Raw genomic sequence first — 23,534 nt, forward strand, 5'->3', positions numbered from 1 at the left:
TGCCACCCCAGTTTATACCCAGCCATATGCAAATCAGTCTTGACCCAATCTTGACTGGCAACAAAATACCTATTCTGTTGTTTGCGGACCACACTTTGCTTATTTCCAAGACACCCAGTGGGCTACAGCGAGTCTTATCTGGTTTTAAAGACTTCAGTAATACCCGGGGCCTTGAGATCAATTTGGCAGAGACTAAGTTTATGATTTTCCAGAAACACAAGTCATTCAAGGGTAGGCTAAAGTTGGGGAGGGGTGGGGGGGGGCACCCTCTTAAACAGGGTAGATGTTTTTATCTCTGTGAGGTTGACTGACCTCCACCCTTTCATGGAAATCCCAGGTGGATCTGTCGACTCTCAAACACAAACAGATTGCTGGTCCCTTAATCAAAGAGCATAGTCCTAGCTTTACATATCTACAATCACAAAGCAGTAGGTTCTGCTTTGTATTGTTCTGATTTATGGGGTACCGCTAATATATCCTCCCTCGTAAGCTCAGAAAACAAGTTTGTGAGAAGTCTGGCCTGTCTTCCACTTAGTACTCTCCTGCTTCCATTAATGCTTAAAATGGGTAGGAACTCAGATACTGATCAAGCCAGACTTAGTCCTTTGTTGTTCTGGAGAAGGTTTTTGTCCCAACCTGAACTGGTTCAATTCAGACTGGCATTAACAAATGTTCTAGCGGTAGATACATTGAATAAAATCCCATGGCTTTGTCAAATAAAAAAACTTTTGACATCGATTTGTCTACGATCTTTATGGGATAATCCTTTTTCTGCTTCATCCCCGACAGCAGTGACCTTAAAAGAAAATTACTGACTTTGGGTTAGACAATCTAAGGCTGTTTCAGTTGTCAATTCATCTCGAACTGGAAAATGTTTAGGTTTCAAATCCAGTTGTTTCTTTTAGCCATACTGTAATCACTGTCCTCTTGCTCGAAAAACTATATTTTCAACTCCGGGTTGGCACCTTTCCTCTAAAAACATTCACCAGCAAATGGGCCCCAAATAGTGATCTTGTGTCTGACCTCGTACTATGCACTTTATACTCTTGTGGTGATTGCTTTGCTTTTTACCTTTTGGATTTATTTTGTAATGTGGCATTTTTAATGTTAAGCACACTTATTTTGATCATATATGTATTTTTATATTTATGTACTTTATATGCACTGGAAACAATGCGAAATAAAGATTGATTGATTGACTGGCCACATGTTCTGTGCTTGTCCATGATACACTGCACCTCGTCAGAAATGGATCAAACTTCTCTGTAGGTTACAGGGAACCCGCAGTAGCTGCACTGCATTGAGGATCCTTAGATCGAACACAAACCCTAATTATGCATGTGCTATTGCGAAGTTTTTAGGGTGGATAGAGGTTATTAGAGCCAGATCTGCATGAATAAGTCTACTCAAACATGTTTTAACTAAACAGTATTGATTTTCTAAAATTTTGCACATTGACAAACTGTATTTTAAATTAATGTTTTCATCTGGTGTGGTTTGTCTCCAAAGCAATGTACCATGTTCTAAAGTTTTTCCCTTGCCCTTTGTTGGGTTTTATCCTTTATTATTTATCCAATTTGCTTCGTATTTACATGGGGACTGTGATTTTGACTGTATTTATTACTCACGCTAGCCCATTCTTATATGCTGCAATGCTTCGGCTCTCATAACAGATTGCCTTTTTGTATTTTTTAAACTATGATGTGTATACCTTTTGCTTGTTGTATTATTATTTTATGTGCTTTTATGACTAAACTGTTGAATAAAGGTTTTAAAAAAAAAAAAACGAATATGATCGTATTTTCTAATAAACCCGATCCAACCATCCTTGTGTCTTGCTGTCCAGAAACAATATATTCTAGCTCACGTCTTCTAGAAAACTACAGGCTCACCTATGTGGGAAACTTTTTGAATCAGTGCACCTAAGGGGAACAGTAGATTTTTTTTTTTTTTTTTTTTTTTTTTTTTTTTAAATTGGTGGCACAAGTCAATCGTTTATCGTTTTAACCCCTTCGGCGCTCATGACGGAACGGTTCCGTCATGAGCGTCGGTTGGCCTGTGCTCATGACGGAACCGTTCCGTCATGACCACGCCCGCGCAAGCAGCGCTCAGCACAGCGGGGGAATCCGCCCCGCATGGAAGGGGTTAAAGGTTCAGGGGGTCGAACCTGTGTTCCAGTTTATAGATGAAGATCAACTTCTTAAGCTATTTTGAGCAGGGATAATTTAGATGAAATTCGAGATTTATAGAAGAAACACAGGGGAAGGGCTTGACTCCCAGAGTGGGCACCCTAGAGGTAAAAAAGCAGGAACAGTAATCTGCCAGCTATACCTGGTTGATCAAAATGAACAATTATGCAGTTACCCTCTAAAGTTTTGGCTCCATTCCAAGCCAGCTAATACGTTTGTTCTAACTATCTTTATATGTTGAAATAAAAATTGCCCTTAGAACTGATAAAACTTTCCCCCCAGCTGTCTTTTGAAGCTTGCCACATTCCCCAAGATCACAATATAAGGTGTAGAAGCCGGTGGTAGGTTTAAGATGTTGGGGGAACTGTTGGAGGTTAAATTTCCTGCTGGGCAAACCCTTTCTTTATAATTGCCCTGGAAAAATAAATTTCTTGCGGGTGCTACTGTCAGCTGGGTAGAATCATGGGACTCGGAGACTGTCCTTTTGTCAGTGCTATAAGTGTTACCAGATATGTGTCCGCCCCCATCCCTTGCTAATCTCATTTCTGAAAGAAGCTGTTACAGAACCTCCGAATGTGCAGGTCTTTCATGATACAGGGGCCTAGTAATGAGAGTGAACCAAATGCTTTACAACATTGCCCCCTCTGAATTAAACCCTGGAGGGGATTAGTCAAACCTGAAATTGCGGATTCTGTTGCGCATAATGTCTTATTACAAGCATCTAAGTATGTTTTAACTAGAAGTTGCAGTTTGTAATACAAATTGATCGGTAAGCGCTTTCAGTCCTACGGAGTAAGCTGTCTTCATTGAACTCCTTTTTGAGCCCCTACCGGTGGTTTTGCTAAAAGTAAGTTTTATTGAGATGTCATCTTATTATTATTTTTTTCCGAGCGGCGGCTCAAAATCAAGGGCTATTTTGGCATTAAAATAACTGACATCAGCTGTAACAGTCATTGACTTAACTCTTCTGAAAAAGGCGTACCAGTCTCTTTTGGCAGATGATTTGAGAGGTAATTTGTTCACTCATGCCTCCGTGCTAAGGTGCATTCCAACAAGTTCCCTTGGGGGCAGTGGTTGTACTCGGGGCTGTTAACTTCCACTTGCCCTTGAGTAAGATACAGTGGGGATCCATTCGAAAGAAGGCTGGCCCAGTCAGGTCTTGGTCAGGCGCAGACGGCTCGTTCTTGGCCTGGTCTTCGTCCAGCCTGCACGTCCTTTGCTGTGGAGAATAGAGCTCACCTTTCCAAACTACAATGAGTAGGTCCACCAAAGTACCTAAGTGCAGTATGGGCTTAAGAGTCTTTACCGCCCTCCTGATGCTTTCCCTTACTTGGCAAATTCACTTCATATTCAACCTACTACACGGTCCTAAATTCGTCACATGACCCTAGCTGGTGCTGCCCAGATGACTGCATCAGAAATCTAGAGGGAAGCTTCTGGCTGAACCTGTACGTAATGTGAAACTATGGATCCAGCACCCTCATTAATCTGCGCCTCCTAACTGGGCTCTACGATATTACATTTAAAAAGCGCCCGTAGAGCTTAATATGCTAAACTGATTAGCGTTTAACATAGTGTATTGTTGAGGATTTTTGTTTTCACTGCTCTAAGGTATTTATAATTATTATGATACATCTATTAAGATTGGCTTGTATTTTTTGTTTGCTATTATGTCGCCTTGAAACTTAATTGTGTCTGGTATTGTTGCACAATCTAAAAATGAATAAACAAAAAACGTACTGTTCCATTTTCAGCTTCTGGGAGATTAGGCGCTAATATCCCTGGGGCATAATCTATTGAATGAGCAGCGCAAGATTGAAGCGATCCCCAACCTCAAGCACTCTAATAAAATATTTAATATACATGTTTTACCTATAGGTAGTTTGAAATTGATGTTATGCAGTCACTTGGTACCTTTTGGGTTTTAGTGCTTTATAAGTGTTTGATTATGGTTTTGGACCTAAATTTGAATTGTCCCTTGGTGTTGTGTGTATGTCTACAACTGCCTTCCACTTATGGCTCGAATAGTTTTCTAGTCTCAGAGTTAGGTCCTGAGTCTAATGTACCTTGTATTCATTCATGTTTCTTTATCTGTTACAGTATTCAACTTTCAAGAGTTTGGCTTAATTGCCTTTCTTTTGTTTTGAGTTGACTGCAATTTTGCCCATCCCATGCAACCGTAAGTACATTGCTGTTTTGTTATTTTCTATTTCTTTATTACACTTGCCACCTCATTTACTAATCTCAGACCAGGTATTTCCCAGAGTGGACTCTTGCTGATTTCCTTCAAGCATAGCATTCCAGGTTACGGTACTTACACTACAACTACAGCTGTGTACTATAATTCTTTCTAAAGGTATTTCCTTTTTAGTTTGTTTTTGCAGTTGTTGCTTATGCTAGTTGCTCCCTAATCTCTTTTGCCACTGCACTTTTCATTGTAAATGGAGAAACCCATAGCCTTACATCTGGCTGAGTTACAATGTCAAAGGAAGGGTCTCCTGGAGAGACACACGTCAATACGTGGACATGCTCCCTTGATAAAAGTGACTAGGGACCGTCCTCCCCTGTAAACCCTGTGATGCCTTAATACTAATTAACCCCGTGATGGCTTAATACTAATTAAGCCATCAATAGCCATACCGGAAAGAGTCCGAGCGGTATGGTCTGTATATTGCATGCATTCTTTATAAAAGATTTAGATGAAAGCATATAAATAAGTGAATAAACATTTTTGATGCAGGATAAAAATACCAATTTGGTTCCGGGAGAAAGCGGCCTGACCCATTACAGGCAAACTAACTGCTGAAACATGTCAGCCTATAGATGTTAAGGACTATAGTATTCTGATGGACATCTCACTGTTTTTAGGTCTCGCCTGGCGTAGGCTGCGCGCATGTGGTATTTTCTGTAAGGGGCATTAAGCCCCGCCCCTCTTTTCCATTGGCTGGCGTCACCGTTTATGCTAAACGGTGGCCAGCCATTGGAAAAGAGGTGTCGGTGACGTATTTGCTTGGCTTTCTGAGCCGTCCCATTTGGACGGCCTCGCCTGCTTTGCGTTCATCGCAAAAGGTTTCTTATCTTTATGGGGCCAAACACATGGCCCCATAAAGACAAGAAACCTTTTAGCAGGCGAGAAAGCTGAGCAAATACGTCATGGCAAGCGTTTGTTATAGGCGTGGAGAAATTGAGTTGCCCACAGTCACATGATGAGCTCACAGCGGGACTCAAATCAACTTCCCTAGTCGACAGCTCTGGCACTTATTCCATATTTTCTTTCTGATAAACAGACTTCAAACATGGAAATGCCACATAAAAAAGTAAAATGATAACTTGGCACAGTATATAAGTTGAACACGAGTACTACAAAAAATTAAGAAAAAAAATACTCTGAGGCAGGTTCTCAATTGGACTGACATCTATGGTGACGTAGCACTCTTTGTTTATACTAGTCGTCCTCTACAGCCTCACCGTTCCGTACAGCATGGCTGCCCCCGGCAGCAGATGCACTTCTTACGCTCTGTGGCCGCTTGTTGTGTTAACTGAAATCCATAAGCAAAATCGCCCTGCGTGCAGTCGTACAACATGTCAGCCGCCTGCGAGGTTTCGATCGTAAAGCGCTGCTGTTTCTCTCGCTTTGCGGTTTGTTGACGCAGGTGTCGTAAAACGGGGAGTCTGACTGTGTTCCTGGGCCGCTGCTGGTGCGCAGGTGATCGGTCTCTTGGCCTTTAGTCTCGATCTATCAGAGGTAACAGGTCAGGAAGATTCCCGTCACCATGGACCCGAACAGGATCATCCAGGCTCTCAAGGGCACCCTAGACCCCAAGTTACGGATAACTGCGGAGAATGAACTTAACCAGGTAGCGAACTGAGCGGAGAAAGCAGCAAACGTACAGAAACTAGCGGGCAAGGGGTTGGGGACGAGGTCTGGGACTGTGTTCTGATATCCTACTCATTGCCCGTCACCACTTTAGCTCCTTCGCATACTCTCTTTCCCCATTCTCTTGATTATACGCCAAAACAACCCCCACTCCCTCATATCCTATTGTCGCTCATCCATCCCAGGCTTGTGTATCATTGATCATTTTAAGGCACCTGATATCCTTTATCAACTGCAACCAGGTTAACAGTTCTCAGTCTTAGAAAGTGCCCCCGGTGGCATATTGGCACCGCATAACTCGCTTGTACCATTAATGAGTCGCTTCATACTATTGTACCTCCTCCCCCACCCCCCGAGAGCTCCCTGTTGTGGAGGGAATTATGCCACTTTCAATGCAAACTGTAGCACGTGAACTGTCAGTGTAAATTGGAACAGCATGATCTGAGTGTCTTGTCCGGAATACGATGAAGCTTAGCGCCTAAGAGTGAATACCACGTCTTGGTTGATCGAAATATCAGAGCTTACACGTCCACTTTTTAATGTTCATTTCAACATACAGTTTGGAAATGTAAATTTCTGCTTATTAAGGACCCATACCTTTCGGATTATGGATGGTTTTGCCAGTGATCCACTGAAAACAGGCGGGGTCCGAGTATTCTGCATTTCCAGGGGAAGTAAATTACTTAAGTTTAAATTACTGCAACGAATTACTGCAGTTTACATTAGTTAAACCTAGTCTAAATTTAAAATATATTTAGAAAGCTAAGCTTTAAAATGCTTCTGGTACACTAATGACTCGCAAATAATGTAAGATCCTGTAGCAGTGCAAATATGGTTCAGAATGATGGAGGACCTCTTGAAATCTGCATGTTAAACTTAGCAGTTTCTGTCAAAACAAGTTTTTTTAAAATCTGAAATCTGATGCTCACAGCATCCGATCCATGATGCAGCTAGTGATATAGATCTGTTCTGAATACCTTATCTAACAGTATCCAGTAGTTTATGGTGCAGTGCATTACACAAACATTTATCTGTAGTTTACCAGTGGCCCACCTTAAGTTTTAGCAACACGTCGGTCGAAACCCTCAGTAGTTCAATGTCTGTTGTGTGTTAGTGTCTGAATCAAGACTGTGTGGAGCAAGAAATTGAAAATGCTCTAGACGTGTTCAAAATGTGCAGTAAAATCTTCATGATTTGATGCATGTGACTTCTAAGAACTCCTGCTTTTTAAACCATCGTTTTATTTGTATTTTTGGTTAGGATGTCTCACTAATATTTAGATCTTCCCTCCAACAGCACATGCGCTGCATACGTTCTTGCTTACGAGAGATATTGTGTTCAACAAGGGGCTTGCTGCCTGCTCATTACTTAGCATTCATTGGTTTCATTGTCCCTCTTATTTGTTTGAGCTATTGGCATTGCTAATAATAATGCAACACCAATAGCTCAAACTTTAATAATGCGAGACCTATTGCATTGCAAATGCTTGTTTAATCTTGCCCTAGACCTTGTACATTAAAATAGTACCAGAGGATCTATAGGCATTTTTTACACACCTAATTTCCTGCACATACCTCCTAGAGAGCTCTGCTTACAAACTTATAGAGCCCGCCCAGTTCCATTAGGTGATCTGGGTTTGGGTCCAATGATGAAGCAAGCCACAGGTGGTACCTGTGGGTGAGGACCCAAAAGCATATATAGATATATATCTAAGAAATGTGACGTGAGCACTAATTTACCTGGATGCTATTCGCACACTCTCTTGTGATATTTGAAACATCCACGCTCACCACGATACAATAGGTGATAGAGCGGATTAATTGGGTGCACCCTCTCTTTGTTGGCTAATGTTTACAGTTTGGGAAGTTGAGGGCCCACCCACATAAAAGCCTTCTCACTGCGCCTAAGGTTTTGACTGAGTTTAAATGTCCCCTTAGTGGCCAGAAGAATATATTTTAACGAACGCTTATTCTTCAAATCAATAATGACACTCCAATTATTAGTTATTTCGAGCAGACTATATATGTTTATACAGAAAATAACAATATTTTTTCGTGAATTCTAAAGCAGTTCTCATAGACCCATGTTCTCATTTGAAAAACCTTACTTCGTAACTATAAACAAGGACACTTGTAAAGTTTATTTTGTTCTAGACTGGGTAGACCAGATTTATGGTTTGTTCTGTTGGAGCAGTAACGTGCGGCAGTGACATGGTTATGCTGCTTGAAGGGGTGCTAAGCTGAAAGAACCTTAAACTTTGGATTATCCATTGCTGGACCATGAGCCTGGAAGCCATGTCAGAAGTACGTTAAGTGCAAGGTCGCTGTAGCCTTCATAGCCCAACATTGAATAACTGTACTTTAATGTTGAAGGTACAAAATTACTGGTAGATGGATTTGAGGGGGGTGGGGGGGGGGGCTGGGGGGGGGGGCGGTTGATGCATTACACTGATGACCAAAGGAATATGTTGAGGAAAACAGTAGAAGTTTTTCACATGGCACTCTGTCAAATATTCAAAATTTCGATTTCCTTTGTCCCAGGTGGAAATGGTATGCCAAGGCTGTCGGTCATGGCAGTTAGAGGAATCCTTTAAACTCTCAGTGCATGTTCTTAATCTTACCCCTATATACACCCACCTGTGACAGACATGGCCTTGTTATTTTCCCCTGGCTCCTTTACGATCTTTCCATCACATTCTTTCTTTACACCTATTACCCTTCCGCCCCCCGCAACCTCCTTTCTGCCAAAATTGCTACCATAGTCTCTCCTTTCCCTTTTTAGTCTTTCTACACATTTTTCTTATTTCCTTGTGACTTTCTACTTGATTTTGTTTCGTCATTTTACTTTTTTTTATACTCTCACTGCTTTCATCTCTTACAGATTTTACACCATGGGTCTTAAGGAGGGCCAGAAGGCGTTCTTCCCTATCCGCTCCATTGACGGTGTGGTGAGCCTCTTCGAATGGGAGGTACAGCGGGACGAGCCTGACTTGATCCTCCTGTCACTTGTGCTGGGCTTCGTGGAACACTTTTTGGCCGTCAACCGTGTCCTGCCGACCAATGTTCCCGAGATAACCTTTCAGCCTGTGCCTGGCTCAGACCCAGAGCACCCAGTCTATTTCCCGGTAGTGGACCTGACGATCGCCACTGCGTTATATGCCCGCTTCACAGCACAGATCCGTGGAGCAGTGGACTTGTCACTTTTCCCCCGGCCACATGGGGTTTGCAGCCGCGAGCTAGTGAAGAAGGTTTCTGACGTCATCTGGAACAGCCTGAGCCGCTCATACTTCAAGGACAGGGCACACATCCAGTCCCTCTTCAGCTTCATCACTGGTAAGGCCCACTCCTGAAACCATTCAGTAATGAAAATAAAGTGCTTGTGTCTATCTGAAATTGTACAGGAACAATACTGGAATTTATTGTTATGTGGTAGTCTGTGTCTTCATGCACGTGTTCTTAGATGGATGTTTGGACTTTGCATCACTGCAGAATGGCTAACCACTTAAGGATTTCAGTGAACTAAATTCGATGTTCTAGTGAAAATCGATTGCGACCTGCTGTGTTACTGACTTATGTGGCTAGTCTGAGTAGTGCTGGATAGACAGTAAAAAAAAACACAATTGATGGGCGCAATGCAGAACAAATCAAAACATTCACCCCCAGTCAAGAGATCTGGGTTAAATCCATCTCTGTTTTGCTCACCATGCCACCCCAGTTTAGACCTGGCCATATGCAAATCAGTCTTGACCCTGCGCCTCATGGGAACAGTCCATCTAATACTGCCAAGCCAGGTCCTGGACCGGAACCGAGCTGGATAGACAGTAGCAGGAGAGACCATGTATCGGGGTTGGTTGTTTTTTAGGTCGAGCCTGACCAGCGCATGTGCTGCTCTGCGAGGCATGCTGTATTTGAGTATGGACTTCAAGCCCCGCCCACTCTACGCCCATATTTTTCATTGGCTTGTCTCATTTAATAGGCTCCTTAGTACCACCTTGACACCCTTATCTTCATTTGTAACCTCTCGTGACGACGGGCCCTTCTTTTGTTACATGGTAAGTCTTATTTAGTCTGTAAGTACTATTTTCTTTGAGTTTCTCCTACATTCAGCGCGCCATGCGCGCTTTAACTTTCCAAGCAGCCCAGGACAATGGCAGCTGCTTTAGGTCTCGCAGTTACATGAGTTTGACCTATTGGCATTGTAAATGTCAATGTCTTTTATTTATCGGTTTTAAAAACACCTAAATAAAAGGCATTGTCATTTACAATGCCAATAGCTTACACTCTCGCAAATCGGAGACCTATTGCATTGCAAATGCTTGTTTTTTTGGGCTGTGAGGCAGAGCCCACCCAGTTTCCTGCATCATAAACACACTAATGTTATAATAGTAATTAGAAAATGTGAGCGAGAGTCAGACAGCCAGACACTTTCACCGGCATATGTGCTAGTGCACATGTGCCGTCCTTCGTACTTTGCAGGCTAAATCAGGGCTTACTTTAACTCAGCATTGGTCTGCCATTCTTTAGTGCCTCCTTGCCACACCCATAAATAACACTCAGCAAGCGTCACTTTTTAGTGTAGCCACCTTATCTATCAGCCGTGGGCACCCTATCCATCTTTAGGCTGCCTATCTAGGTAGCCTGGGGTGGGACAATCTGTAACCAGGTGGCCTAGCCTCATCAGTTGTAAGCTCTGATGACTGTGACTTTGGTTCACGTGTAGTAAACAGATGCACTGCATATGTTTTAGCTGTGCACGCACAGTGTATCTGTTTAAAGAACTACTGCGTTTCACTATCACCATGCTGCTGCTGTGTCTCTTATGTGGCTGGATCTGTATAGGGGACACGACTATGACTGGGAGAACTGGCCCTGTAGAAACTGCCTGTGCTTGGTCTTCCATCTCTGGTAAGTCTGGCTTCCAGTGGTCTGATTTCAGGATAAGTTTTATGCCTCGACAGTGCCAAATATCCCCAGCCGCCACTGGTTCTTTGACCCACTGTGCTTTTCCAAAAACCAAACTGTAGGTGAGTGTGCACTAAAACGGGGCTTTGCATAAAATTAAACATGGATCACCACAATGAACGAGTTGTTTTGTACAGTGTCCTCATATCGTACTATGCGTCTTGGTGAGTTTCAACCTTTTCTAAGGAGACTGGGTTTATCCAGAACAAGATTCCTCTGTAATGCCTTCATATGAGCTTTTGTATTTGCAGAATTACTTCTGGTTTGCATAATCCTGGGGGCAGTTTGTGATGTCACCAATGATAATATGTGTATTGTTTTCCAATTATTTTTTTATATTTATTTTATTCATATACCCGAGTGATAAAAATAAAAGTAAGCCAAGTACAAAATCTATAAATGTGATAAGGTATAAAAAAACAATAAAAAAAAAAATACATGCGGGTTTAAAAGCGCTCATATCAAATTTTGACCTGTACTAATGAATGCAAAAATCTTACTTCAAATGCTCCCAAATTATTCGTGCACATCAAAAAACCTGTCATTCATAAATAAGTAATAGGAATGCTGAGTGCTAGCTTTCATGACTTGTAGGTTGCCTATGCAACCAAGCTCTTGCTACTTAGGGTATCAGTTGAACAAATGTTAAAAGCAATTGTTATTGCTCCGAGTAAGCACTAGCATCTATATAAGGCAAAAAATCTGTCCAAAACATAAACTGTTGTGTAAGAGTATAAGAAATTGGTGTAGTACAAATCTGAGGACAGGAGGTGAAGGCATAAGATCTCCAAGTCCGAAGGCAGTTCACCTTCACAGTAATTTAACACAAAACACTTCTAGACTAAACATTGAACATCCTCTCTACTGTTCTCTCACGGTCAAACATAAGACCTAATTTTTTTATGGCTTTCCCAGTTCTGTACAAAAGAGCGCACCGTGAGAATGCGCTACAGTGCCAAAAAAATGGTTGCTCGTGATATGCATATGTGACTAACCTAAGCATGATGGGTGAACAAAGTTAGCAGTTCTTTATGTAAGCTGGATGTAACTACGCCATGGGGGGTTTGGGGCAGAGGGGAGAGATTCTTGGCAATGTACCCAGGAGAGGAGAGATAACAGCATCATCAGGGCACTGTTGAAACAGCCTTATTGTTTGTTCTTAGCATAAAGGCATGCATTCAGGATTGCTCTGGATCGAAGACAAGAGGAGTTTTTACTGTTAGGCACCTTGGACAGTGAAGTCCCAGCTGCTTGTTCTTAATCTGTGTGGGGAAGGAGGTTCCCATTATAAATGGTGTAACTTTGTGCAGTCCGTTTGCAGGCCTTTTGCGTCGTAATATTGGTAGGTGACAATGATTTTAAAGTGGGTCGGTTTGGTGAATGGTAGCCAGTGCCAAGACATTGTTTCGGTCAGATATAACTTCTTTTTAGCTCCAATAGGAATTGTCAATTTTGTGTTCTCTGAGATGTCATTTGAGGAAGAATGAAAAGGCCAGGTAAACACTTCTATATGGTGGATGGTGAGGGGCCTTTGCCCAAGCTTGAATGACATTTTGAGGAAGCGAGTGGTGTATGCTTTTGTATGTGCGGAACACTGCCTTTTTAGTCACATGTGCGATTTTGCATATTGCCTTGCCTTAGTGATCAGTCTTAAGGCATTGGTGCATGTTAGAGGAGATGTTGTCACTGGACCCGGAATCTGGAAATTGTCCACATCGAAGGCATTAGCAGACCCAAAGTTCAGAATAGTTAGTGTGGTTTTGGTGGATACTGAAGAATAGAGGAGAGTGGAGGGCACTTGGAAATTCAACAAGTTCTTGTGTTCTTAGAGTGGGTACAAAGCTGTAGATCCAGACCATGGAAGTGGTCTCTACTGCTGCTGACTTAAAAGTGCAGGATCGGATGTCATGGTTAATAGTAATGAACACAGCTGACAAGTCAGGCGGCTAAGCCCCTCAACTCCGCCACCATGTGTAGCTCATAAGAAAATGGCATTGATGAACAACTGAATCTGTGCCTAGAAGGGCAGAATGCTACCTGATTATTATTTTATTTTTTATAGAAGCTTGTTAACCCTGAAGTAGTATTAGATCTGTTGGGCTATAATATAACCCCAGATTATTTTTCCAAGGAATACGAGTGAGTTGTTTGGGCAGTAGTGGTTTTTTTTTCGTTTTGTTTTTAGGGGACTTAATATTTAAGGGTGAGTGCTGTCACTGTAGGTGAGATACCACTAGTTTTAAAGGTGCTTTTAGGGCTAAAAATGTACAGTAAGCTTAGAGGAGTGGTTTCAAGTTCTTTGGCAAGTGGCTTGCCAGAGCCTTGATAAGTGAGTAGGACATGGGGCGTAGTGGGTACACACAATAGTTGATTGTGGAAAGGACATTAGTGAGGTCTGAAGTGGAGCTAGAATCCATATCCAGTCTTTTTGAAGTGGCTTGGAGTGTTGGTGAGATGTATGTGGTAGTGCCTCGACTGGCAATGTCTTTCTGGCTTGTAGCACTTTAGTTAATGTTATACATTTAGAGTTCTTCCCAGGGGTCATTGGAGAGAGGAGTTGTGGATGCTGATCTGGCAGGGTGGACAGTTTCTGATTTGGGAAAACTTAAAATTGAAAGGTTAAAGTAGCTTTTGTTTGTGTGGGTTTTCTTGGTAGTCTGAGGAGCAGTAGTCATGGCATCCTGCCTGTTTGAGAGAGCAGAGAGGGTTTTTCCATTCGAGGGCATTAGGAGAGATTAATTTGATGAATTTCTTTTGGCGTGTAGTTGATCTGCTTTGTTGGTGCAACTTTAACACAGATTTGATGAGGTTGCTTAGCTTTGAGCATATGATGGCTGTAAGAAGCTGGCTTTTTGTGTAGTGTACCAAAACAATGGTACACCATGTAGAAAGTCCACAGGACCCTTGTTGGTTTACAGGGCTTAAATTAATAATCACAAATGTTCTCTTTGTGGGAGTGTGGGTGAGCAGTTTAGGCTTACCAGGGGATAGTGTTAAGCTTTTGTTGAACACAGTCAATAAATGAGACACACACTCAAACTTGAAGCCAATTTTAGGAAAATAACATATCTTTATATTAGTGGGGCACATCAGGCAGCCCACATTAGGGGTGTGACTGGCTTGGTAGTGCACCACGTCTCCTTGCATAGCTAATTTCCTGACTGTCCTGCTGTCAAATGGGCCTCAGGGCAGAGGGTGGCATCACCCAGGTCTGGGGAAGCCGGGGTCGCATATCAAAGGCGACAGAGGCTTTAAAGTCCCCGGTCTTGGTATGCAGATTCACTAGCCATACTGCTGGAGGAGGCATGAACACCCTTTTCTGGAGCAGGCATTGTTTCTGGACTCTGAGAGCGCGGGGTCTCCCCTGCAAGGGGTCAGAAATATGTCTGGTGGCAGGCTGGACGATACCAGTCAGCCAGCACACTAAGAAGCTAGTAGGTTTTCAGAGGGTACCTCTAAGGCCCCTTCTTGGTGCGTGTTTTAATAATTACCTACTGGCATCAGTAGGGATTTATTAATCCAAGGTGTTTAATACCAAACACCATATGTTTTAGTGTAGCCATCATGTAGCTAGGGACTCGTAATGACCAGTACCCAGTACATATACTTAAGATGTCTTCCCTGTTCACTTGTACCATCTGGCAATTGAACTAGACAGCACAGGAGAATATCTGCTTGTGCAGATATGCCCTTACACGCATTATAATGTGCTCAGCCTTGGGGCTATAAGACCTTCTGTAAGGGTGACTGACCTATATTGCATGCAGTGTCTGGGGGGGGGGGGGAATGGCACACAGGGTGTGTGCTATGTTGTTTTTACATTTGTCTGCACCATTTCATGCAGCCTGCAATGGTAGTCTACATGAGTTTTGTGGTAGGTCCCTTAGTGTGGCACAATGCATGCAGCAGCCCTTAGGGACCCTCTTTAGTAACCATGCCCTAAGTACCAGAGGTACCATTTACTAGGAGTTTACGAAGGTGCTAAAGGTCTTGCCAATTGGGGAACAATTGAGCAGTTACCTTGTTTTAGGGAAGGAGCACTGGTGCTGAGGTCAGGTTAGCAGGCCTCAGTGCCCGGTCAGTCGAAAACCAACATCTAGTAGTTCTAAAGGGGGCAAAAGTGAGGGGCAGCTGCAACAAAATTCCAGTTTCCTACAATGGCATAGTGGGGGATAGCGGCAGTGATAGCACCCTACATCTGAGATGGAGGAGGCCATAGACACTTTGAGATGAACGTGGTGGTTGTAGGTTGGGGCATATTTTGAGGGGAATGGATAGGAAGGGAATACTCGGGGGATCTGACTTGGGGATTGGTATGTGCCAAAGACAGTGGGCACTTCAACGGCAATTTGGGCCACAGGCAAGCTACTTATGGTCCAGAACCTCCACTTTGCAGATTTGGTGCTTCAGTAGTTAGGTTGGTGAGCCCAAATATTAAAATCTCCAAGCAGCATGAGGTTTCCTTCGGAGATCAGGAGTTGAGGCAAGTAGTTGGCAAAAATGTGATTGGTGATCGAGCGCTTGATAGGAGGTGGAATATTATTCCCTCATGAAGGAGAATACATATAGAGTATGTAATGCTTGCATCCATCGGTAAGACTGCATTAGACTTTTAAAACTATTTTATGGCACATATGTCCTTTAAAAAAGTAAAATGTTTCTTGTATTCTGTTTTTTACTCCTCTTGTACTGTGTACTTTTTAAGAACTCTGTGATCGAAATAAAGTTATATATATGATGATGATGATGGCATTAGACTTGTAGATGTTCAGCAAGGTTGCCTTTTACAAGGTCAACTCTTGGAAAGTACCAGGCAATCTTGTAGACTAGAGTGATGGCTTTGCCTCTGGGTGTTGTCCTAAAGAAACTTTTTTGTTAAACCAGGATGTCGAGTTGGTCAACAATGTGTGACCACAGACAGCATGTTAACAAGTAGGAATGGGACCAGAGTGAAATTGGATGTGGGTGGATATGGTTTATGAGGAGGTAGAGTGTAAAGAATTTCTAATTTGAAGAGCATGTTAGTGACCATGCAGTTTAAATAGTTGTAGTATTTCAGACAGTGTGAAGATCTATGGTGTTGGAATAAATGAAGTTGGAGGATATATGTGGGAGGGTGGCGGAAAGTTGGTGAAATAATGAACCAGTAATGTTCTTCCCTGTTCTATGAACACAGGGCGAAGATCAACGGCATTCAAATATAATGGTGGATAATGCATGGTGGTTTAGTTGCCAATATGAAAGTATCGGAAGGAGGAGGAGAGTGGAAGAGTTAAAGGGCGGGGTAGTTTCTTGGACATTTGAGTGGTTTGAGGCATGATAAAGCATGTCTGGATCCGGAGAATTGACATGTCAAAAGAACGATGAGCGAGAGGAACCCAATTTGTATCCAGATGGCTTCACTGACGCAATGTGGAGACCTAAACAGGTTATTGGATTCTGATGCAAACAGCACCTATAATAGATAAATCTAGGTGCTAAGCATATATTGCTCATAATGCCTACAGATACGACCAACTGTACCATCTTAAATGCTTTTCAATATCTATGGGGTTTAGCTGAAAGGTAATCCAACTTAACAACATTCCATCATTGTCCAAGCAGGTTCAACCCCCTGTTGCTTCTGTCTCATCATTAAGGACATGTGCATGTGGGAAGAGCCATAATCCCAGAAAAGTGCAATCCCTTCCTAGAGTAATCTTTTGCAATACTGCCTTCAATCAGCTGAGTACTGTGATTGACAATATGGAAGCGGCTTAGTTGCTCTGATGTAGGGAGGTCTCCTACCCATAATCAGTTTGGAGGATGCATTGGCTGTGCCTGAAGTGTGAAGAGAATATAGGTTCTATGTGACTTCTTTACAACTGTTTAAAACAAATATGCATTTTTCAGTGTAATATTTTTAAATTTATCGCAGTGACCCAGATGCTAACATGGAATGTGTCCAAACTGCTTAAGAGAGCCTTGTCCTTGAAGTTTCGCATATGTGTGCTTCAGAAGGGATTAGCCATTGTAGGTGGTTATATTTCTTTGAGAAGAGCCACAGTAGATCATGTCCTGTGAGAGTCGTGTCACCCAAGCTTCATTAGAGAGACTGTGCCTTTAATTTGAAAATGGACCGGTAAGTATACTGCGTTTGGCTGAACTCTGCATTGGCCCATACGATTGGGCAGGCCTGGTTCTTGTGTGTGACAATGGTAATTTTAACAACATAGGGGCTATTTGAGGTATCTTGCACTTCATTGTGCATGGATTTCATGGATTGCGAAAGATTAATAACCAAGAATGTAATAATGCACTTGAACAGCAGAATAGCCCAAAGGCAAGTGCTTATCTGAATGCTTCTGTGGTCCTCAATAAACTCCTCTGTATTTGTACATTTTTCCACTTGGGTAAAGGTAGACATAAGCTATCCAGTCACTACCGGCATTACAATATCTTGCAAGCCCACTTGGTTGTTTATGGTTGCACTGGTTTTTCTCACCACTTGAATGAATTGTTTAGCAGGACATGCAGGGCCCATGTCTTCTCACAATGGATTGGCCAATTTTCAGCAGGAAATTCTTGTTCTGCTAGTTTTCTCCTTTCTGTGTACCCATCCTTCCACCGGTACTGCCCATTCATTGGTCCAGGACATGCCTGATTGTGTGTTCTTAATTTTGAAAACCCTAAGATCGGCCCTTAGATTTCACTTCCTATCCCTCTGCTTCTCCTACTTTCTGTCTTTAAAGTGAAAAATTCCTGGCACAGGGTGCAGTGAATTTCAACTGCTGTCAAAGGGATATTGTTTACATGCTGCTGATTCGGAGTCAGCTCTACTGAAGAAGGCAAAAGATTGTACATGTTGAATAAGGTATTTTAGTATAGGAATCAGGAGTTTAACTGAACTGCTTGGTCATTGTACTAGAATGTAGACGTCTAGGCTTAAGCTCTTCACATTTCGACTATGTACACTAAGCTCTGTACTAACAAGTATTCATTGTCAGATTAAAGCTTTTGCTTTTTATGTTCTTGCTTTGTGTTTTTAATGTTGTTTTCCTTTCATTTAGGCACCAAACTAGACAGTTCCGGAGTGGCTTTTGCAGTGGTGGGGGCCTGCCAGGCCCTGGGCCTCCCAGACGTTCATTTGGCATTGTCCGAGGACCATGCCTGGGTAGTCTTTGGCAAAGATGGGCAAGAGACTGCTGAGGTGACGTGGCATGGCAAAGGCAATGAGGACCGCCGTGGGCAAACTGTGAATTCTGGTGTAGCTGAACGGGTAACTGAAGAGTCCTGTGTCTGCACAATTTGGTAGATTATGTGAAATGCTTCTTATTTCTGTTTAATGACATGTTGGCTGTCTGTGCTTTGACGTTTCCTATTTTTATCAGACTCTCTAATCTTTTTCTGCTTTGACTGTTCCAGACCCCTGTGTGTCACTTTTCTACTTTCCCTTCACTTTCGGATTTTGTGCTGGCCTTACTGAGCACAAGTGAGCTCTTTTGTGTAATGGAACTTATGATAACTACAGTGCACTTCCCTTCAAATTAATTTGTCTTCCTTGCGATATGATTCTCAGTGATATGGTTTTAATGGTTTTAATACTTCATGCAGCTGGATGGAGACCATTATTATTAAAATGTACTTATTTTTTTCAACACAGTTATATACAATTAAGTGGTCTTAAGAAGAAGCTGTTTATTAGGCAGTCTTGAGATCTATAGAAGAATGCAAATTTTCCTAGCTATCGTGAAGGAAAGTCTCAATTCTATTAAGGACACGGGCGAGGATTTATGTTGTTCTTTCTATTGCTCAGCAGCCTTAACCAGTAACAACAAAGACTACAAATCCCATGAGTCTTTTCACAGATCATAATGACCATAGAGGCAGTCCCATATAAACAACATCAAGGAACAACACTTGCTCTTTCTCCGGGCGGAACACACGATCCAACGTGCAGTTAATATTCTTGTTTCTGATCAGATCCTGAAATAAAAGGAACCGTGTCCGCATTTGATAACTAATTGTTATCCCTGCAATAGAAAGTCAATGAAGCAAGTCAATCGGTAATCAACAATAAAAGATCACTTAACAAATCTAACACCAACATCTCCCCAGAACCCTCTGAAAGTTCAATACTTAGCCAAATTGGAGCTTTCCTCCATCAAGGGAGGGTAGGAATAACAATTACGCTGGGTGATATAATCCTCGCCTCCTCGTCCTTAATAGAATTGAAACTTTACTTCACGATAGCTAGGAAATTTTGCATTCTATGTCTGGACCGGAGGATCAGATTATGCTAGTTCAAAGCTGATCGACAACCATAGTAGCCATGCCCAGATGGGTTTAAAATAGAATGTCTGAACGGTGGACTCCAAGGACCAATCTGCTGCTCTAAGGATGTCCTCCAAGCGCCATCTAAGGGCAAAGGCTTTCGAAGCCATGGCTCCCCTTGCTAAATGGGCTCTGAAAGCTGAAGTATCAATACCCGCTTCCTGGAGCACCCATCTCACCCAACGGGCAATCGTGGCGGGTGTCAAAGCTTTGAAATGGTTCTTGAGTGAAAGAAAAAGTTGTGATACCCCTGGTGGTCTGTATTCTTCCGTCCACAACACACAACTACGGGTGACCTGGGAAGGCCGGATAGTGAACCACTCTAGTGTTAGACTTTGTACGTTGCGCCACCGTGAACGACGCCCCTTCCGGTGTGAACACTGCGCTGAAACCTCAAAGGGTCGAATGTCTGATACTCGCTTGCACGAGATCAGGCAAATCAGCATCGCCAACTTACCTATCAGTTCCTTACGGGAAATGTATTGATTATCGTGCCAAGATTGTAGCAGATGGAGCACCGTATTAACATCCCACAGAGAGGAGTACTTTGGACGGGGAGGGAACGACAGACGTATGCCCCTCAGCAATCTACAGACTTGGGGATGTTCCCCTACCAGAACCTCGTGAATGGGTAAGTGGCCTGCTGAAATCGCGGATCTACTCATGTTAATCGAGTGGTAGGCTAGGCCCTGATCCAGTAACTCCGAGAGTTTACCACATGGATCACATCAGCCCCCACGGGATTCAAACCCCATCGCACACACCAGCGAGACCACTTTCTCCAAGATTATCGGTAGCGTTTGACCATAGATTCTGCCCATGCCTTCCTGATAAGGAATAAGCTCTTGCCGAAAGGCCCAGTACCTCCCAACATCCCCTGTAATCCTCCACCCGATGAGATGGAGGCTGCCCTCTCGTCCTAGAGGGTGCAAGTTGCACTGAGCATCTGTCAGAAGACGAGGAGTCCGGGGAAGTAGGAATGGAAAATCCACAAAGTTCCAGAAGAACTGGATACCAGACTTGAGATTTCCAATGTGGCGTCACTAGATTTACCTCCACCTTCTGCCTCCGGACTAAAGCCGTGAGCCTGGGAATCGTGGCGAACGGGGGAAACGAGTATCTGCGGAACAGGGTCCAATCCTGCAAGAAGGCATCTGTCGGAGGGGGTCCGGGTGCCAGCTGAAGAAACGTTGAATCTGAAAGTTGAGACCTGATGCAAAGAGGTCCACTTGACATGGACCCCACCAAGCCATCAGTCTCCGGAAGAGGGACGGATCCAGCTTCCAAGCACTGTAATGCTGTATTTGGAGTATTTGGAGGAGTATTTATAGAGCGCGGCGTTCGCTCCGGAAGGAGCATCATGGCGCTGAAAATCCTTGAAAACAGGTCACAGAGAGAAAGGGGGAAGACTAGATGGATGCTTTGGTCCAGTCGTCGGAGAGATTAAAAATCCAAGTTTTGAGAAATTTCCTAAAGGGTTTCTCAAGTGTCTGAAGTCTGAGGTGTCTCGGCATGCTGTTCCAGGCTCTAATAGCCAGGGTACTAAGGGTTTTTCCGCCTTTGGATTTCAGGTTGAACTTGGTGGAGATCATGAAGTTTTCATGAGAAGATCGGAGGGAACGGCTCGGATTGTAATGTGGAAAACGCTTGGTAAGATAAGAGGGACCTGTTTTGTTAAAGGCTCGGAAGGCAACAATGAGAATCTTAAAGAGTATTCTCTTGTGCAAAGGGAGCCAATGTAAGGTCTTCAGGGCTGAGGAGATTGAGGATTTGCGTGGAAGTTTTAGGACGAGGCGGGCAGCAGTGTGTAGCACGCTTTGAAGTTTAGAGAGAGTAGACTTCTTGGTCCCTGCCAGAAGGCTGTTGCAGTAGTCTACACGTGAGAGTATGAGGGCTACAGTTACTGTCTTTCTAGAATCGAGGGGGAGAAAATCAAAGAATTTTCTCAGGGATTTGATTATGCCGAAGCATTTTCCTGCTACGGACGTGACATGGTGATCGAAAGAAAGGTCGGAGTCAAAAAGGACTCCGAGATTCCGGGCAGAGGTGACGGTCTGGGGGGGAGCAACAGAGTTATCAGGCCACCACAGGGCAGGACAGAAAGAGGCATTCTTTCCAATGGGGAGGATCTCAGTTTTATTTGAGTTGCACCGAAGGTGGTTAGTGTCCATCCATTGGAATACTGCGGTTAGGCAGTGTTTCAGATTGAGCTCTGCCTTGTTGGAATTGTCGTCAAGGGGGATGATCAACTGAGTATCATCGGCATAAGAAGTGACAGTTATGCCGAATGATTCAATCAGGGTGAGCAGAGGGATAAGATAGATGTTAAAGAGAAAAATTGTCTGGAAAACCAATCCGCTGTCTGATTGAGGGAACCTTGAAGATGTTCTGTAGTGACCGACAGATTGTGAGTCAGGCAGTGTTCCCAGAATTCTTTGACCAAATCTGCCAAAAGCTTGGACCGGGTGCCCTCTAGTCGATTTGATATATCTCACTTCCGAGATGTTGTCCATCTTTAGTAAGATGGCGCAGGAGACCTTGTCGGCCGCTAGGCTGAGAATTGCGAAGGGTCCGGCTAGGAGCTCTAAGCAATTGATGTGTAACGATTGCTTGTGCTCAGACCAGTGCCCGTCTGTAGTAACCAGGTGCCCCACCCAAGAGGACTGGCGTCTGACTCGATCCCTAAGTTCAGTGCTGATCCGAAATTGGCCCTCCCATTCCAGGCCTGCATGTGTTCGAGCTACCAGATGAGCTCTGTGCGCGCCTCCTGTGAGAGGGAGATCTGCGAATACGAGAGACCACGATGCAGGTGTTGCGTCTTCAAGCGTTGTAGTCCCTGATATTGCAATGGGCCTGGAAAGATTGCTTGTATCGAAGATGAGAGAAGGCCGACGATCCAGGCTAAATGACGTAACACAAATTTCTCTCTCGCCAGGATCTGGCGCAATTCCCTGCGGATCAAATGCATTTTCCGTTGTGGTAATCTGAGACACTGCCAGACCGTATCGACCTTGAGGCCCAAGACAGACCTCTGTTGGGCAGGAAGGAAGATATTGCTCAACAACCCTTCGGGATGTAGGGAAGTCCATACAATGGCCTTTTTGTGTAAGAGTTCTCGAACCTCTGCGTCTACTACCTGGGCACCCACCTGAGAAAACCTTAGCGGCCTGGGGCGAGAGAGTTGCTGGGGTACCCCATGAAACTCTATGTGGAAACCCCCCACCGTTTGCAACACCCAAGCGTCCCCTGTGATTGCCGCCCAGTTGTGACGAAACCACTGCAAACTTCCCCCCCACCTCTGGTAGGAAAGAAGGGATAGGCCTTGCCGGTGGGTCCATCAGGTGCGGCGTTTGCTCCTCGGGGGTTGCCTCTCACTCTGCATCCTTTGCCGCGTCCTCTTGAGTGATTGAAACCCCCGAACATTTTCTGATCTTGTCACTGCATGGAGCATTTGGTCTGGAACTTGTGGGGGTGGTTGTTATAAGGACGGCCGGAGGAGCGCCCCCCCCCCCCTACCTCTTATGTGTCCTCCAAAAATCTGCTGGTTGAAAACTTTCTTTATAAACTGTTGAGCTTTGTCAAGCGAGGAAAAGGTGTTGCCAGAGCGGGATAACTTCTTAATAAGAGGCTCTCCGAAGAGGCCCCCATTGGCCACGCCTCTGGTCTCAGTAGATGCCAACTCGCACAGTCTTGGTTCAATTTTGATGAGTAAAGAGCGTCTGCGCTCTGTTGATATCGCACAGTTGGCGTTGCCGAGAAAACATAGGGCTCTCTGTGCCCAACCCAAGAGGATCTCTGGATCTATCATGTGGCCTGTCTCTTTGGCATCCTCCGCCATGTCCATAATCTTGGTAAGTGGGCCCGGTATGTCCAAGAGCTTATCCTGTCAGGATCGGTCCAGACCCTTTTTAGGGTCCTTAATGAACTTGCCAATTAGGGTGGCCATTTTGGCGTCCATTTCTGGAGTACATGGCAGGAAAGGCCTGGGACATTCCCCTTTGAGACTGCCCCGGTCTTCCTGGTCCATATGCTTCTGAATCCGGCTAGCCACATATGACGCCACCAGGGGTGCCGGTATCCAGTCCTCAGTGCGGGGGTGGTATATATTCTCCGGGTTAAGCAAACCCGAGATATCTAACGAGTCCTGAGCATGAAGTACCTCCAACCGGGGTTTCTTTGCGCCCCCTTCCGGGC

At 43.9% G+C, this 23,534-nt stretch overlaps 1 protein-coding gene across 3 annotated transcripts in view; it reads left to right on the forward strand.

Moving 5' to 3' along the window:
• Positions 1-23,534, forward strand: part of MEN1 (menin 1) — a 117,040-nt gene that overhangs the window by 9,868 nt on the left and 83,638 nt on the right. For all 3 annotated transcript variants that reach the window (XM_085625925.1, XM_085625926.1, XM_085625927.1), the window contains 3 exons: positions 4,290-4,368; positions 8,947-9,398; positions 18,077-18,285. In XM_085625925.1, coding sequence (XP_085482051.1) covers positions 4,361-4,368; positions 8,947-9,398; positions 18,077-18,285 — 669 coding nt within the window. In that variant the 5' untranslated portion in view covers positions 4,290-4,360. The remainder of the gene's footprint in view (positions 1-4,289; positions 4,369-8,946; positions 9,399-18,076; positions 18,286-23,534) is intronic.

This window comes from Triturus cristatus, chromosome 9, assembly GCF_964204655.1.
Source record: "Triturus cristatus chromosome 9, aTriCri1.1, whole genome shotgun sequence".
Classification (NCBI taxonomy): Eukaryota; Metazoa; Chordata; class Amphibia; order Caudata; family Salamandridae; genus Triturus; species Triturus cristatus.